The sequence below is a fragment of the Delphinus delphis genome, chromosome 15, assembly GCF_949987515.2.
Source record: "Delphinus delphis chromosome 15, mDelDel1.2, whole genome shotgun sequence".
Taxonomy (NCBI): Eukaryota; Metazoa; Chordata; class Mammalia; order Artiodactyla; family Delphinidae; genus Delphinus; species Delphinus delphis.
In genome coordinates, this window is record NC_082697.1 from 20472361 (window position 1) to 20487187 (window position 14827).

At 44.3% G+C, this 14827-nt stretch overlaps 1 protein-coding gene and 1 non-coding gene across 2 annotated transcripts in view; both read right to left on the reverse strand.

Moving 5' to 3' along the window:
- Positions 1-8584, reverse strand: part of DHX35 (DEAH-box helicase 35) — a 70688-nt gene extending 62104 nt beyond the window's left edge. The window contains exons 1-2 of the mRNA XM_060030785.1: positions 8545-8584; positions 1764-1897 (exon numbers count right to left, since the gene is read on the reverse strand). Of these exons, the coding sequence (XP_059886768.1) occupies positions 1764-1897; positions 8545-8584 (174 nt within the window). The remainder of the gene's footprint in view (positions 1-1763; positions 1898-8544) is intronic.
- A 5959-nt stretch (positions 8585-14543) lies between these two features.
- On the reverse strand, positions 14544-14678 carry LOC132439054 (small nucleolar RNA U109). Its single transcript, XR_009522286.1, has one exon. It is a non-coding gene; the product is annotated as a small nucleolar RNA U109 (small nucleolar RNA).
- Positions 14679-14827: the final 149 nt, after the last annotated feature.

Consider the following 14827-nt stretch of genomic DNA (forward strand, 5'->3'; position numbering starts at 1 on the left):
CTTTCTTTTTTTTAATGTTATTTCATTTATTATAAGTACAGTTGGAGGATGAAGAAGAGTCAAGAAAATTAAATACTCAGTAAACAATAATTATCCTTGTACTTCCAACGTTTACTACATGTCAGATATCTTACTAAATGCTCTATGTGGCTTATCTCATCTGGTCCTCATAACAATCCTATGAGGAAGGTACCATTAGTCCCATATGACAGGTAAGTAAACAGAAGCTCAGGCAGTGAAGCAAGTCCACACAGCACACAAATGATGAAGCCTGGGTTTGAACTCTAAAGTCTAGCTCGAGTCCAGACACTTCATCACAGCTCAAACTGTGCCCCTCAATGGTGAACCTATAATCTTATCTCCTGAGGGTCAAACTGGTTTACATTCACACATAATGGATGAGGTTAATCACCTGCAGAAGAAACCCAGCAACTATCAGTACAGGAGTAACTAAAACATTTGGGGCCACAGAAAAGTCTGATCGAGGTGACCTGGCGAAATTCAGAAGGCGGCTGTTTCGTATCCATTTGGAGAAAGAACGTATTAATAGAAGAGACATTATTAGCACAGTCTAGACAAAAAAACTCCCTAAGTGCAAGGACTTGGGCAGCTTTCCCCCAACAGTGTCCGGAAGAAAGAGAGACACAGGTGCTGGTGGCCCCACTTACTCGGGTCATTCCAGAGACATCATACAAGGCAGGGAGAGTTCATCACCCTTCATCAGAGACTACAGGAAATAAATATCCTTCAACTATATCTAAACCGTCTTTGGCTCTGAGCCCACTTCCTGATTACAATTTGGCTTCCCACGTGGACTTGGCAACGGGGAGAAAAGTATCTGTACTGGAGAACCACGGCTCACTGTAAACGAATATATTCTTAATTCTAATTTACACTTTGGTCTCTTGTGAGTATATGTCCATTTCATGAGATTAATAAAATCACGTGTCTGGATGTGCACATGGTATGTAATAACCATACCAAAATCCCATCACTATCTCAGTGGGAGTTAATCTCTTCAACAGAAACAACCTCCTATTTCTAATTAATCTTGGGTAAAGAAATATGCCTTTAAAAAGAAAGCTAAAATTGGCCACATGTTGGTAATTTGTTGAAGATGGATGCATAAGAGTTCGCCGTGCTGTTTTCTCTACTTTTCTGTATGTTTGAACTTGTCCGTAACTGAAAGCAAAGAGGGGAAAAAAGAATGTCATTTCATTTCTTCCAGTTTTTCCAATATGTAAGATCTAACCAAAAAAAACTGTAAGGACTTTCCAGACTTATAAAGTTAACTAACACACATATTTTGAACAGACGATCTCTTCAGATAAGGGTATCTCTGAGCTCGCTGTGTTCTACAGGATCATTAAGAGTAAGAGGACATTATTCACTTCAGTGCCAAGTACAAAGCTACTGCAGGGGACTTCCCTGCTGGTGCAGTGGTTGCGAATCTGCCTGCCAATGCAGGGGACATGGGTTTGATCCCTGGTCCAGGAAGATCCCACATGCCATGGGGCAACTAAGCCCATGCGCCACAATTACTGAAGCCTGTGCGCCTAGAGCCCATGCTCCACAACGAGAGAAGCCACCACAATGAGAAGCCCACGCGCCGCAATGAAGAGTAGCCCCCACTTGCCACAACTAGAGAAAGCCCGCGCACAGCAACGAAGACCCAACCCAGCCAAAAAAATTAATTAATTAAAAAAAAAAAAGCTAATGCAGGCTGCTTCAGGCCGACAACTGAACATACTTATTTAATATACCTTGAACACTGGCAGCTTCTGCCTCTGCTGCTCTATAGAAAGGGCAGCATAAGGATTGTAAACAACAGTCGTTGCAGAGTTTTCAGCTAGACTTTGTCTCTCTTCAGAGATGCTGACACCTGGTCCCTCTGTACCTGCAACAGAAATGTTTTTTTCAGATTCTCTGATATAAGGAACAGAAAAATTGCGTGAAAGTTACAAATTCAAAGATGAAGATATACAACAGAAGCACTGCATTTTAATCTCAAACTACCAAAAGGTATTAAACTGTAATTTCAGGAAAGCATCTAGAAAGGCACCTACGAGACTACAGAAGAGCCTCACTGCGGTGTCAAGAACAAAGGAGATGGCAGACCTATTGGGCTCCAAATTGGCCACACGCAACTGTACATTATAGAGGACAATGTATTGAGTTCTGGCCACCATGCTGCTATTATTACCAAACTCTTAATAAAAGTGGCAGAAACCTAGTGGGAATTAGCTGAGGCAAACGATGAATCCTATCACCGTAGGATGGCAGCAAGGTTCAGGGCCAACGGGCACCGACCGGGGACTCAAATGCTGCCTGGCCTTTTTCCTTCTCTCTGCCCCTCTCGACAAGCTCCTTTCAGTCCCTGGGGCTGGCTTCTCTACAGGAGCTGGAATTAAGGCTGCTTCCAGGGCCAGAGCTCAGGCTCACAGTTCCTCCACCACTCACTCACTCACTCACCAGCAAGGATGGACGTGCCAGAGATACAGCAGCGAACACTACAGATGCCGGCCTTACCCTGGTGCAGCTTACTTGCTTCTCTTGTTCATCCTCCCAAAGAAACATAACTTAGTGCATAAAGTGGTAATGGAGAAAGACCCAGTGAGGGGAACCAGGAGTCCCAGGTGTGTGTTGTCTGTTTGGGAGATGAGGAAGGCTCTTTTTCTCCCAGCTTAGGGCCGCTGCCCAACCTGATCCAATCAACTACGGCCCTGGAGTGGGGTACAATAAGTGGCAGCGCCTATCTGAATCACAGAATTGCAGTGGTTGGTTGGGAAGTGCTGGGCCAAGAAGCCACTGCTGAGCAGATTAAACACCAGATACCCACAGTGGCTTCTTGGTAAAAACGACGAAAAACTGGGCCTCAGGGTGGTGAAGATAGGGAAGCCAAATCCCCCCATGAAAAGTTGTTCAACGTACAACTTTTAGCCTGAAAAGAATTTTTAGCCTGAAAAGGAAAATGCCTTAGAAGGAACATGGCTTCAATTTTTATCATCAGCCTCTGTAACTCTTCACACCAAACTGTTCGTGCAGCCCAAGACAGAACTCAGAGTAATAAGTAAATGATACAGGGTTCAGAATTCAACTCAACATGAGGAAGTTATCTCTAAAAGTTAGACTTGTTCAGTACAGGGGTATGCCACCTTTGTGAATCAATAACGACCCCCGCCAGAAGTTCACAGCCCTCTGTTAGGGGTGCTACAGGGATAATTACCCAATACTATCACCTCCCGGGTTTTCTGAACTCAGAATCTGTGATGCTATGTGAAAGTACAGAGGCTTTGTGATAAGAATATTTAGCCCAGTGATTTATTTTTACATTTTTGAGGGGTCCCAGATCCCTTCGACAATCTAATAAAGGCTGTGAACTCCATCTCCTGAAAAATAAACCAGAATGTAATTTATCAGAACACAAAATGCTGGAGGTCCAGAGACACCCTAGAGCTAAATTTAGAATCACTACTGTAGATCTCTGATCCCTTTTCCTTTCGTTTCTAGGAACATAGCTGTGCTCCAGAGGTCCAAGGTTGCCAAAAATCAGGTAAGTGGGGCACTGCTCTATTGTTTTGCCAAAATGTTGACTTTCCTTTCAACAAGATAAAAGATAGAACAGGACCTGGAATAAAGCCTGTGCTCAAAGAGGTGAGTTTCCTTTCCTTTCTACCCTTATTATTACTACCTCTGATTAACGCCTTGTAATCTTCACCGAAGAAAACTAGAGCAAAGAAATAGCTTATCCTCATCAGCTCTGCTTTTGTCCTGAATTCCCTCCTTTTCCAAACATTTTAAACCTTTACAGCATGTCTAGAATCTTTTATTTATTTTTTTATAATTTTTTTTAAATTTATATTTATTTTTGGCTGCACTGGGTCTTGGTTGCTGCGCGCAGGCTTTCTCTAGTTGCGGCGAGCAGGGGCTACTCTTCATCGCGGTGCGCGGGCTTCAGTAGTTGTGGCTCACAGGCTCTAGAGCGCAGGCTCAGTAGTTGTAGTGCGTGGGCTTAGTTGCTCCGCGGCATGTGGGATCTTCGCAGACCAGGGCTCGAACCCGTGTCCCCTGCATTGGCAGATGGATTCTTAACCACTGTGCCACCAGGGAAACCCCTACAGCATGTCTAGAATCTTTTCACATTGCTCCCGCAACGTCTCTTACTTCCTCCCACACCAAGGTTTAACCCACCCAGGTGTCTTCCTGACTACCCCATCCCTCCTGTCTCTAACCTACAGCCAAGTTCACCTCAGTACATTCAGTTATGAGGTCTTTTACGAGAACAGCTACTGTTAGTCAATGAGGAGCATGTCTCCTCCACACAAAAGACTTCATTCAACCAAACCAGGCCTGCTTCCCCACTATATATACATCCCACGGCCCATTCTGGCTGCCTATGGTTTGTTTTTTCCCTTGGGAACATTCTCAGTGCTTAAGCAAGTAACAAGTTTGTAATTCTTGTAAACCATTTCCCCATCTATAAAACAAGGCTGATAAAAGCACCGCCCCCCCCCCAATCCAGCAGTCCCTCTAACCCAATTTTTCAGTTTGAGTGGTGACCCATTAATGGGTTAGGGAACTCATGTAGTGGGTCATGGCTAGCACTTTTTAAAGATGAACTAGAAATAGAATAGAAAGTATCAGAGGGCACCCCAAGAAGCAATATTGTTTTTGTACAACTCTTTCTAGTTACGTGTGTGTGCATGTGCACGCACATACACGTGCATGCGTGCTGAATCACAACACAATACATTATGTGTACCCATGCTGGGTCACATTTCTTACTGTAGATCAGGTCAAAAAATCTTCAAAGCTCTTGCTATAAAGCGTTTGCCAGGCACACTGTCAAACATTGATTTTATCATTAAATATTTGTTGAATGAAGGAAGGAAAATGGCCAGGCCCTTCTGATCCACTTGTACTAGCAAATCAAGTCAAACTTTTTTCTACAAAAACCTCAGGCAGCTCATACAAAGATCTTAAGGCAGAGATCACAAACTGGTAGAGCTCACAAACTAGTTACTCAAGGACCCCAAATATGTCACTGTTAAAACGTCTGAAATCATTCATTTAAAACACGTAAAAATTTCCCATTCTAACCTGGATATTTGAGCCCATATGACACCAATTGGGTGGAACCATCTACAGCTTCCTGCTTTAGATAGCATGTGTACGCTTCAGTGTAATCAATACTGTACACGTATCAGTGTACACACGCTCTAGTTTGCCACAGTTCCCACCACTCCCTATTATTTCCACCCAGCACCTTCACTTATTTCGATTGTCCCAGAGGCCCCCTGTAGCTACCTGAGCTTGTGACTCCCAGCCTATAGGACATATTCATCTAGCCTTATACCCAGTCTCACTCACTTCCCTGACCTTCACCGTGTATTTCCCACATTCTATTTTCATATTTTCAACTTCAGTTTCCTAATCTGTATAATGAGAGTAATACCTCCATCACAAGATATTGTGACCGGGACTTCCCTGGTGGCGCAGTGGTTAAGAATCTGCCTGCCAATGCAGGGGACACGGGTTCAATCCCTGGTCCGGGAAGATCCCACATGCCGTGGAGCAACTAAGCCCATGTGCTACTGAGCATGCACTCTAGGGCCCACGAGACACAGCTACTGAAGCCCACACACCTAGAGCCCGTGCTCCACAACAAGAGAAGCCACCACAATGAGAACCCATCCACCGCAACGAAAAGTAGCCCCCGCTCACTGCAACTAGAGAAAGCCCACACACAGCAACGAAGACCCAACGCAGCCAAAAATAAACAATAAAAAAAAAATTTTTTTTCAAGATATTGTTACCTCTTAATAAGATGACGTTAAGTAAAAGTGACTAGCACAAAGGGCCCAGTAAGTGTGCACTAAATCCATTCCCATCTCAGTGAATGACAACAGTTTACCTAGAACAGTCGTTCCCAAACTTTGATGCACACTTGAATTACCTGGGGATCTTTAAAAAATACTGACGCCTGATTCCTAGCCCCTCCGGACTTCTGATTTATTACCATGGGGTATGACTGAACAGCAGGAGTTTTAAAAGCTTCCCAAGTGATTCAACTATACAGCAAAATTTGAGAACCACTTACCAAGATAGTCACTGAACCCAGAAATCTGAGTCATTACCGACTTTACCTTCCCCCACATCTGCCTCTCAAATCTCTCCCATAAGGTCCCTCCCTACTGCTCACATGCCAGAACTGAGGTTTTCAATATCCCTTCTCGATTTTAGTAGCACCTTCTCTTAAGGGTGTCCCTGACTCTAATTTCCTCCCCCAAGCATTCTGCTCACCAAGGCCAGAGTTACCTTCCAAAAATAAACCTCATTGTGTTACCTCCTGCTTAAGAACAGTGAAACCCAAATTCTTTAACTTGCATGGAGACTTCTCACAATGAGGCCCCTACTTACCTTTCTGGCTTCATCTCCTACTACGCCCTGCCACTAAACACCACGCTACTCAATTATTGTGGTGTGTTGGACACTGCTGAGGTTCCATCCCACTTTGCCTTTGTCCACGCTACACCCTTTAGAGCTCCATTCTCCTACCTCTCTGCAGAACAAAGCCTCATTTGTGCTTCAACGTTCACCTCAAAAATACCACTGTCTTGATGCAGTATTTCTTATCCACACATTCAAACTTTCCCCCTCTTCTATACTTCCAAGTAATTATAATAGTTAATATGTATCTAGTGCTAAGAGCTTGATGTGTATTCTCATTTAATCCTCAAAACAATCCTTTGGGTAGGTGTCATTCCCAATTTACAGATGGGGTAACCGTGATTTTCCCAAATCACCAAGTTAGTAAATGGTAGTCAATATGGTCTCTACAGTCTGACCCTAGCAGAGCTCATCTTCCTTACCACCGCCTTTTTCTGCCTCACTTTAAAATCTCTTAAAGAGGATATCCGAGCTTCCCTGGTGGCGCGGTGGTTGAGAGTCTGCCTGCTGATGCAGGGGACACGGGGTCGTGCCCCGGTCCGGGAAGATCCCACATGCCGCGGAACGCCTGGGTCCGTGAGCCATGGCCGCTGGGCCTGCGCGTCCGGAGCCTGTGCTCCACAACGGGAGAGGCCACAACAGTAAGAGGCCCATGTACCGCAAAAAAAAAAAGAAAGAGGATATCCAATTTCATATTATAATTGAGAGAGAGAGAGTATAAATCTTGAGAGCAGAGCCCTAGTCATCCGTATTTGTCTCCTAACCACAAGGCGAGGTGTTAGTAAGTATAACTTCAGTGAATGAACTAAATAATGGAATAGAACTCTTAGAATAATCCCATGTTCTTTAACCAAAAGAGTAGCTGATCTGATTTTCAACAATTTATTTAGGCCTTTATTGTACTTAACACTTTGACCTGTTATTAAAGGCTTGAATAAATAAAATAGAGGATATCTCATTATCTAATGGGATCTTAGCTTTGGCTGCAAATAAAACTCAGGATCGATAACTGGCTGATGACTTAAATGCTGAATCATAAAATTATCATTAGGGGACAAGCTACAGATTTTAAAAAAAAGAATTAACACAAACCTTGCTTAGGTTTATGTTCATCATCACTGATAGGCACGTTCAAAATTTCTGGGAACCACTCTAAATACCCTTTAAAAGCTTCCCTTATATTACCTTCTCTGTCTTACTTCATTTTTGCTGCAATATACAATACTGTGCACATCCAGACCTGCGGAGGTGCAAGTGGTGGGAAAAAAGCCGGTAACCCTTTAAGAAACTTTTGTTTTTCACAGGAAACTGATTGTAAGAGGAGGAAGGGTCTGGCACGTAAACATTCAATAAAATCCTGACTAATGAGTAAATTCAAACAAGATAAGCAAATCATTTTGCGGCTGAGAATGGTGTTAGCCTGCAAGAGGGGGAGTGGGTGACAGCCAATACCAAGGGGGGTGTTCAATTTCTGGCAGACACGTGGGGCGGACAGAAACCCAAAAACAGACTAAACCACTTTCCCTTTTAATGATCACATCAAACAATGCGTCGTGCTCGTTATTCCAGCCCACAGATGTCACTATTCTCCCCATCTCACAGGTAAGAAGGCTAAGGCTAAAAAGGGTTAAAAGACTTGCCCAAAGGAACTCTGCTACTCTACAGCAGAGCCGAGAATTAGAACGCAGGCAGTCTGATTTCCTAACATGAACTCCTAAACCCCGAGCAGCAGCCCCTGTCCGGCCCCAGCGTAGCCCCAGGGCGGTAACAGGACACGCGTGGGCGCTTTAGCGTTTCCCCATCGCACGGGTTGGGCAAGACAGGCATCAGGAGTGAGGAAAACGAGGCCTGTGGAGGGTGAGAGACTGGAACGAGGTCACACGGTGAACTTCTGCCCCGGCTGGGGGCGGATCCCTGAATCCCTCGGGACCACTGTGGCGCCTAAGCCGCGGAACCCACCAGCTCAGAGGCAATGGTGGCCAGCTCGCTGAGGTCAGGCCTGCGAGCAGGGCCGCAGGCGCCAGGACGCCGGCCGCGGGGCCAAGACCGAAGTCCAGCTGCCGCATCTGCCCAGCGTTCCGCCAAGGGCCTTACCAGGTCTCCAGAACTTCACCGGTCCCACGGACGCAGCCATGCTGAGGTGAAAGGTCCCGAGGAAGGCTCCACCCCCTCCTTTGCGCACGAGGCCCCGAAGGGGCCGCGGGGCGTGGCCCGCGAGAAGCCGGGGCGCTGGAGGTTCCGCGGTGTTACCGCCACGCCCCCGTGACCACCGCCCCCTCCGAGCCACGTAACGTGCGTTTCAGATCTGCCGCGGGGCCCATGTGACTCGACCCGCCATATTGTACAAAAGGGCGCGCTTCTCCGCCTCTGTAGCGTGAGGGACCAGGGTTTTAAGTGGCCTCCCTAAGAGCATGGCCTTCCTTGGGTGGCGGCCGCACATCTCGGAAAGGGTGAGCTTTGGGAAGGGACCGCTGGCACGAGAGTTTGTCGCCGCCTGCGTCACTCTGTGGGCAAGGAGGCAGTGTATCCCAAATGAATGTTACGTTACAAGCTATCACGGCTGTACTATTTTTTTTTTTTTTCCAAGAGTTGTCATATGCAATAAGTAACTAATATGCAAGAGTAACAGCACAGCCTTAAGGGGCAGAATTAGAACCAGAGGGTGGCAACATATTTCGGAGCTGTCTCCAGCAGTGAGTGTTCCAGCTCTGCAGGTGTGTGAGCGAGCATAGGCTGCAGACTACCTCTCAGGGCACTGGAGGCAGGATTCAAGCTATGTTTGCAGAGTTAGAATAAATGTTGTCATTTTCAAACTTGAGACACTTTTATACTTACTAAATTTATTTACTTTTGGCTGCGTTGGGTCTTTGTTTGCTGCGCGCGGGCTTTCTCTAGTTGTGGCGAGGGGGGGGGCTACTCTTCGTTGAGGTACGCGGGCTTCTCATTGTGGTGGCTTCTCGTTGCGGAGCACGGGCTCTAGGTGCGCAGGCTTCAGTAGTTGTGGCTCAGGGGCTTAGCTGCTCCGCGGCATGTGGGATCTTCCCGGACCAGGGCTCGAACCCATGTTACGTGCATTGGCAGGCGGATCCTTAAGCACTGCGCCACCAGCGAAGCCCTGTACTATTTCTTTTAGTCTCCAGATTTTCAGATTGGAGGATAATAATAGTAACTACCCTGAGGGTTTTCTAGTTCAGTAGATATTGGGCGCCTACTGTGCGCCCAGGTACTGCAGTTCCAGTCTCTTCTTTCATGGAGCTTCTGTCCAAGGCGGCGGGGTGTGGGGGGGACGATGTCGTGGGAGTAAATGAGTAAATGCTCGATGAACAGTAGTGTTTATTATTAACAGTAAATAAAACAGTGGAAACAGTATGCAAGTCTTTAGGGACCTTGAGAGTAACGCTGAAAAGGGGAAGGGGGAATGGATTGAAATAAGAAAACTTAGAAATGGGTAGATTTGTTAGGCTAGGACACTAGCCCAATGTTTCCTCCAGTTTGACTACTCATGATTCAAATGCTTGTGAAAAATACAGATTCTAGACCCCAATCAATCCCGAATCAGAATTTCCAGGGGCATGGCCTGGGAACCTGCATTTCAAGCCACTCCACAGATGATTCCAGCAACCAGTTTGAGAAAGATTCTGCTAATCCAAATGAGAGCTAATAAGTTCAAGTAATAGGAAAGGTGTAATGGATAGGAATCTAATTGGAAGGAAGTGAGAGGCTTCAGAATCTATGCGCTTTAGAGCTGTGAAGAAAATTCTGCATTCTTTTGAGAGAAATGGCATAGTCGTGGAAAGATCAAGGTCTTTGGAGACAAGTAGACATGATTTGGAATCCTAACTTTGCCATTTCCTAGCTCCAGGCTGTCATCCAATCTAAGTTGTAAAATGAGGTTTAAAAAGGTTGTATTAAATGAGAGAACATGTACAGCCTTACTGTGTAAGACACAACAGGCATTCAGTGTTAGCTCCTGATAACTCAAATAGAGCAAATCCACCAGGGGAAAAATTAGACTTTACATACATACACCCATTTCCAAATATCCCTTTTGATTTCGTTCCATAATAATGAAAATAGGGTTCACTATTTTCAGTGATAATCACTGTGCCTAGAATTCTCCATCAATCCTTTAATATCCTTCTAAGAGTCAGCTCTAAGACTTCTCTAAATTCATGATCCAACTTAAGTATTCTCCCTCTGCAGACCTGAGTGCTCACTTTTATGATTTAACACTTATTTAGCTGAACTGTAGTTAATCTGCCTGCACTATTACACTGGGAGCTTCGTGAGAACAAGCATCATGTTATATTCTTATTAGAGCCCAATAATAAAGTGACTATTGAGTAATGTATACATGAACACCATGCTTTATACTTAATTTTAATTCTTAATGACATTGATTCTTCCTTGTTTTATTTTTGTCTGATTTTCACTAAGGGCCCAAGTGTACGAAACAGGGTTTATACATAAACACAAGGGAAAATGAAATAAATGCCACTTTTTACGATTCCTGTATTTTATAAATTATGACTTATATGAAGACTTCCTGTTTACAAAGAGATAGTATAGTAGACATGCCCAAATTACTGGATCATAATCTTAAAGCTGGAGGAGACTTTGGCTAGTCTAAATTCTCTGTTTTATAGAAGAAAAAACTGAGGCCCATGGAGGTTAAAAGGACTTCATCAGAATCAATGAGCTAATTTAATATCAGAACTGAAACCAGAATTCAGGCTTTCAAATTCCCAGGCCAGTGGTTTTCAACCACGTGGACCATTTAAAACCGTTAGAGCTTAGCTCTTCTCAATGAGAATTAGTTCTCCCTCAGAAAGTTCTGAGCCCAGCGGTCTTGGATGGATTGTCTTGCTTTCAAAGACTTCTACTAGGGAAAGACACCTAAGTGATAACCTAGATGTTGATGCTGTGGTTTTATTGCCACAAACTAGGAATGGTCTCAGTGGACTATCTTACCTTTCCTAATTAAGTATTTTTGGAAAGAATGGCCTAAAATAACTACTCTAAAAATTAAAACCATTATTTCTTGAGATGGCATCCAGAATTTATTTAGCTCGTTGCCAACAATTACATGAAAGTTTGATCATTGTATTACATTTTGCAACTTCCAAATGATAGATTTTCCACAGATACCCCTCAAAATGTTCCATAGGTACATTTTAGAAATTTTTCTCCGCCTATGGTGGTTAACTGGTACTTTCTGCTTTGAAGTATTTCCCATCCAACCGTCTTGGCCATGTTTAGGAGGCATAGGATTTAGGAGTTTTCATCTTTGTACCAGTTAAGGCTTTTATGTAACAAGTAGTAAAAAACCCAATCCATTCTCTCATAGGCAAAAATAGCTCATGTAATCTAAAAAGTCCAAGTAGTTCTGATTTGAGACACAGCTGCATTGGGACACATAGGACATAATCAGGGCTTGCTTCTGATCATAACATTCTGCTGACCCAGGTGTCACATAGTAACTAGGTGGCCATGTCAACTCATGTCACATCCTCTCAGCATCGAGCCTCTTTCCAAAAATTCCCGGCAAAAGTATCTGGCTGGCCACATAGCCATCCCTGAATCAATCACTAGGGCCAGGGAATATGGCGTACTGACTAGCTTAAACCTGGGTCAGACACTCCTCCCCAAATCAGGTGTGCTCAGCTTCACCAGAACCACATGGACTCAGAGCTGGAAACAGAATGGTTCCTCAGAGGGATTTCTGAGAGTGAGATTATCAGAGGTCGAATGAATGAAGCAAAAATAATAGGTAGCCATCCATGTATTCATGTACAGTAAATCCCCTACATACGAACCTTCAAGTTGCAAACTTTCAAAGATGCGAACATGCGTTCACATATCCAATCTAAGTTAGTTCACGTGTCTGGCATACATTGTCAAGTGCATGCATCCTCTACAAGAGGTTGTGCTTTGGTGTACTTCACAGTACTGTTGCTGTGCACCCCGAGGAGCTTACTAATGAAGACCTGATGGAATTGGAGGCCCAGAGAAAAGGACGAAGAGAGACAAGAGGAAGAAGAAGTAACAAGAACCGAAGAGATTCACGACGCAGGAAATGGCAAGGGGATTTTCTTTATTTGAGAAGGCACTGTTAGTTTTTGAGGCACAGGACCCGAACATAGTACACAAAGGTTGCAGCAGCCGTTCAGAATACAATACAGTGCTACCGTGTCATCAATGACAAGAAAAAAAGAGCTACTACCGAGACATCACTGGATCATTTTTTCAAGAGGGTAAATAGAACTGAATCCAGCAAGGAACAACCTGTGCCATCAGCGTCAGGCGTGAGTGAAATGGCACCTCGCCCTCCGTCTCCTATTGCTGACGATCCTTCAGCTCTACCATCTCCCACCTCCTCTCCCTCCTCCAGTCAGTAACTCTTCTTGGCTGTTCACTGAATGCCAGCCCAGCGCCTATATGCCAGCTGTTGTACCATACTACCGTACTTTTCAAGGTACAGTACTGTAAGATTAAAAATGTTTTTTTTAATGTATTATTTCTGTGAAAAATATTATAAACCTATTACGGTATTGTACTATATAGCCGATTGTGTTAGTTGGGTACCTAGGCTAACTCTGTTGGACTTACAAATTGGACTTATGAACGCGCTCTAGGAATGGAACTCGTTCGTATGTAGGGGACTTATTCTTAACTCTGGAACTCTTGGCTTCCTAAGAAAAATCCTAACTGCCCTTGGGTCTCCTCCATGAAGCCAGATCAGAGAGCGCTAGCTATCCCCCAGCCTGAAAAGAGGTAGTTCTTTGCAGAATTGCCTTTCCTGAATTGTACTACACGGGGATTTTCCACCGCATCTAAGGTGTAGCCCTCGGCAACTTGTAACATATGTAAACCTGTCTGGTTTGTTCACTTGCTTACAAATGATCGGGTTCACACAAGTATTAGCATAAGCAAAAGTGTTTACTCAGCTCCAAGGATTTGGGTACAGAGGTGTGGAGAATCCACTAGAAGAGACTCAGCTAAATACCAGGGGAGTCTCTATGATGTTGCCTGAGGAATTTTGCGCATCTATGGAACTGGACAAGTTGTGGAGGGCAAGGTCAGCCAGGTGCTTCCTAGATAGGATGACTGTATGCTTGCTTTATTGTTCAAATTGGGATGCTTCGGAGAATGAAAGCAGGGAGTTCTCGGGCATAAACTGGACCTCTGCCAGACAAACTGGGGTATATTTCCAGGTCGTGTGGCACCAGGGAACCTAGAATAACAATGCCTCTGTGAACATACTCAACATAAGGTATGTATTCCATGCTCACGGAATACATTCAACTCCTTTATAGCTTTAGACAACTGCCCTTGTGGGGTCTGGTGTTTGGGCACACCCCAGAACATGTCATTGTGTTTATTATCTGAACACTTCACAGTATCATTTTTATGAGAATTCTTGTGAGAAATTCTTACCTGATCGTAGAATTGTTCTTCCTGTACCTGGAGTTACTTTAGTCTTATGGACACTGTGGATGGTGGATCTGACCAGTTTTCTCTTTCTGCCTTGGCTACTGAGAAGCTTAAAGTGTGTGGCCTGCCCGAAGTGAGTGTGTCGGTCATGGTGGCATGCACTGATAGCCTCCTTCCTGATTCTTTTTTTCATCCCCGCCCTCTGGTTTCCTTCACCTAACTTTTCACTTATGTGATCTTGTACCTTAGTTTTTCTTGTTAGTTGCTTGAAGTCCCATAAGTAAAAAACAGATACTCCCCAACCCAAAGGCCCACAGAGGTGGGGTGGCCATCTTTTCAGTTGACTCCTTCAGTTTTTCAAGCATGTCGACCCTGCCATCTGATTGGGTTGAACTGCAAACTGTACGGCTCTCTAATTCAAACAACTCATCAGGGAGAAAATAATGAGACAGCAGAGTCTGAACACTGACTATTTGACAATATTGAGAAATTTTTATCAAAGTTGTTTAGGTGTGATGGAGGTATTGTGGTTATGTTTTTTTATCTTTCAGACGTATATACTGAAATATTTACAGCCAAGTCTGTAATGGCCAAGTCTGACATTAAACAGATATGGACATATAATTCTCTCCCAGGGAGGGGCAACAAATTTTTTTTTTTAATGTAGGAGAAATGTGTTACTACTCAACCTCTACTGTAAGATTGGCAGCCCTGAGAACTCCTTTTTTAACGTAGCATGTTATGGACGTATTCCTGCTTCCAAAGGGATGAGGAGCAGACATTTCCGCATGCAAGACAATAACATATTTTTGAACCAAACCGTCTGCATACTCACCCTCCCCTCCCCTGGAAGTAGGGCCAATAAATCAACATTTTAAACAAGGACCCCAGCTGACTGACGTAGGTGGTCCTCAGATCTCACCTTGAGAAATTCTACCCTGTA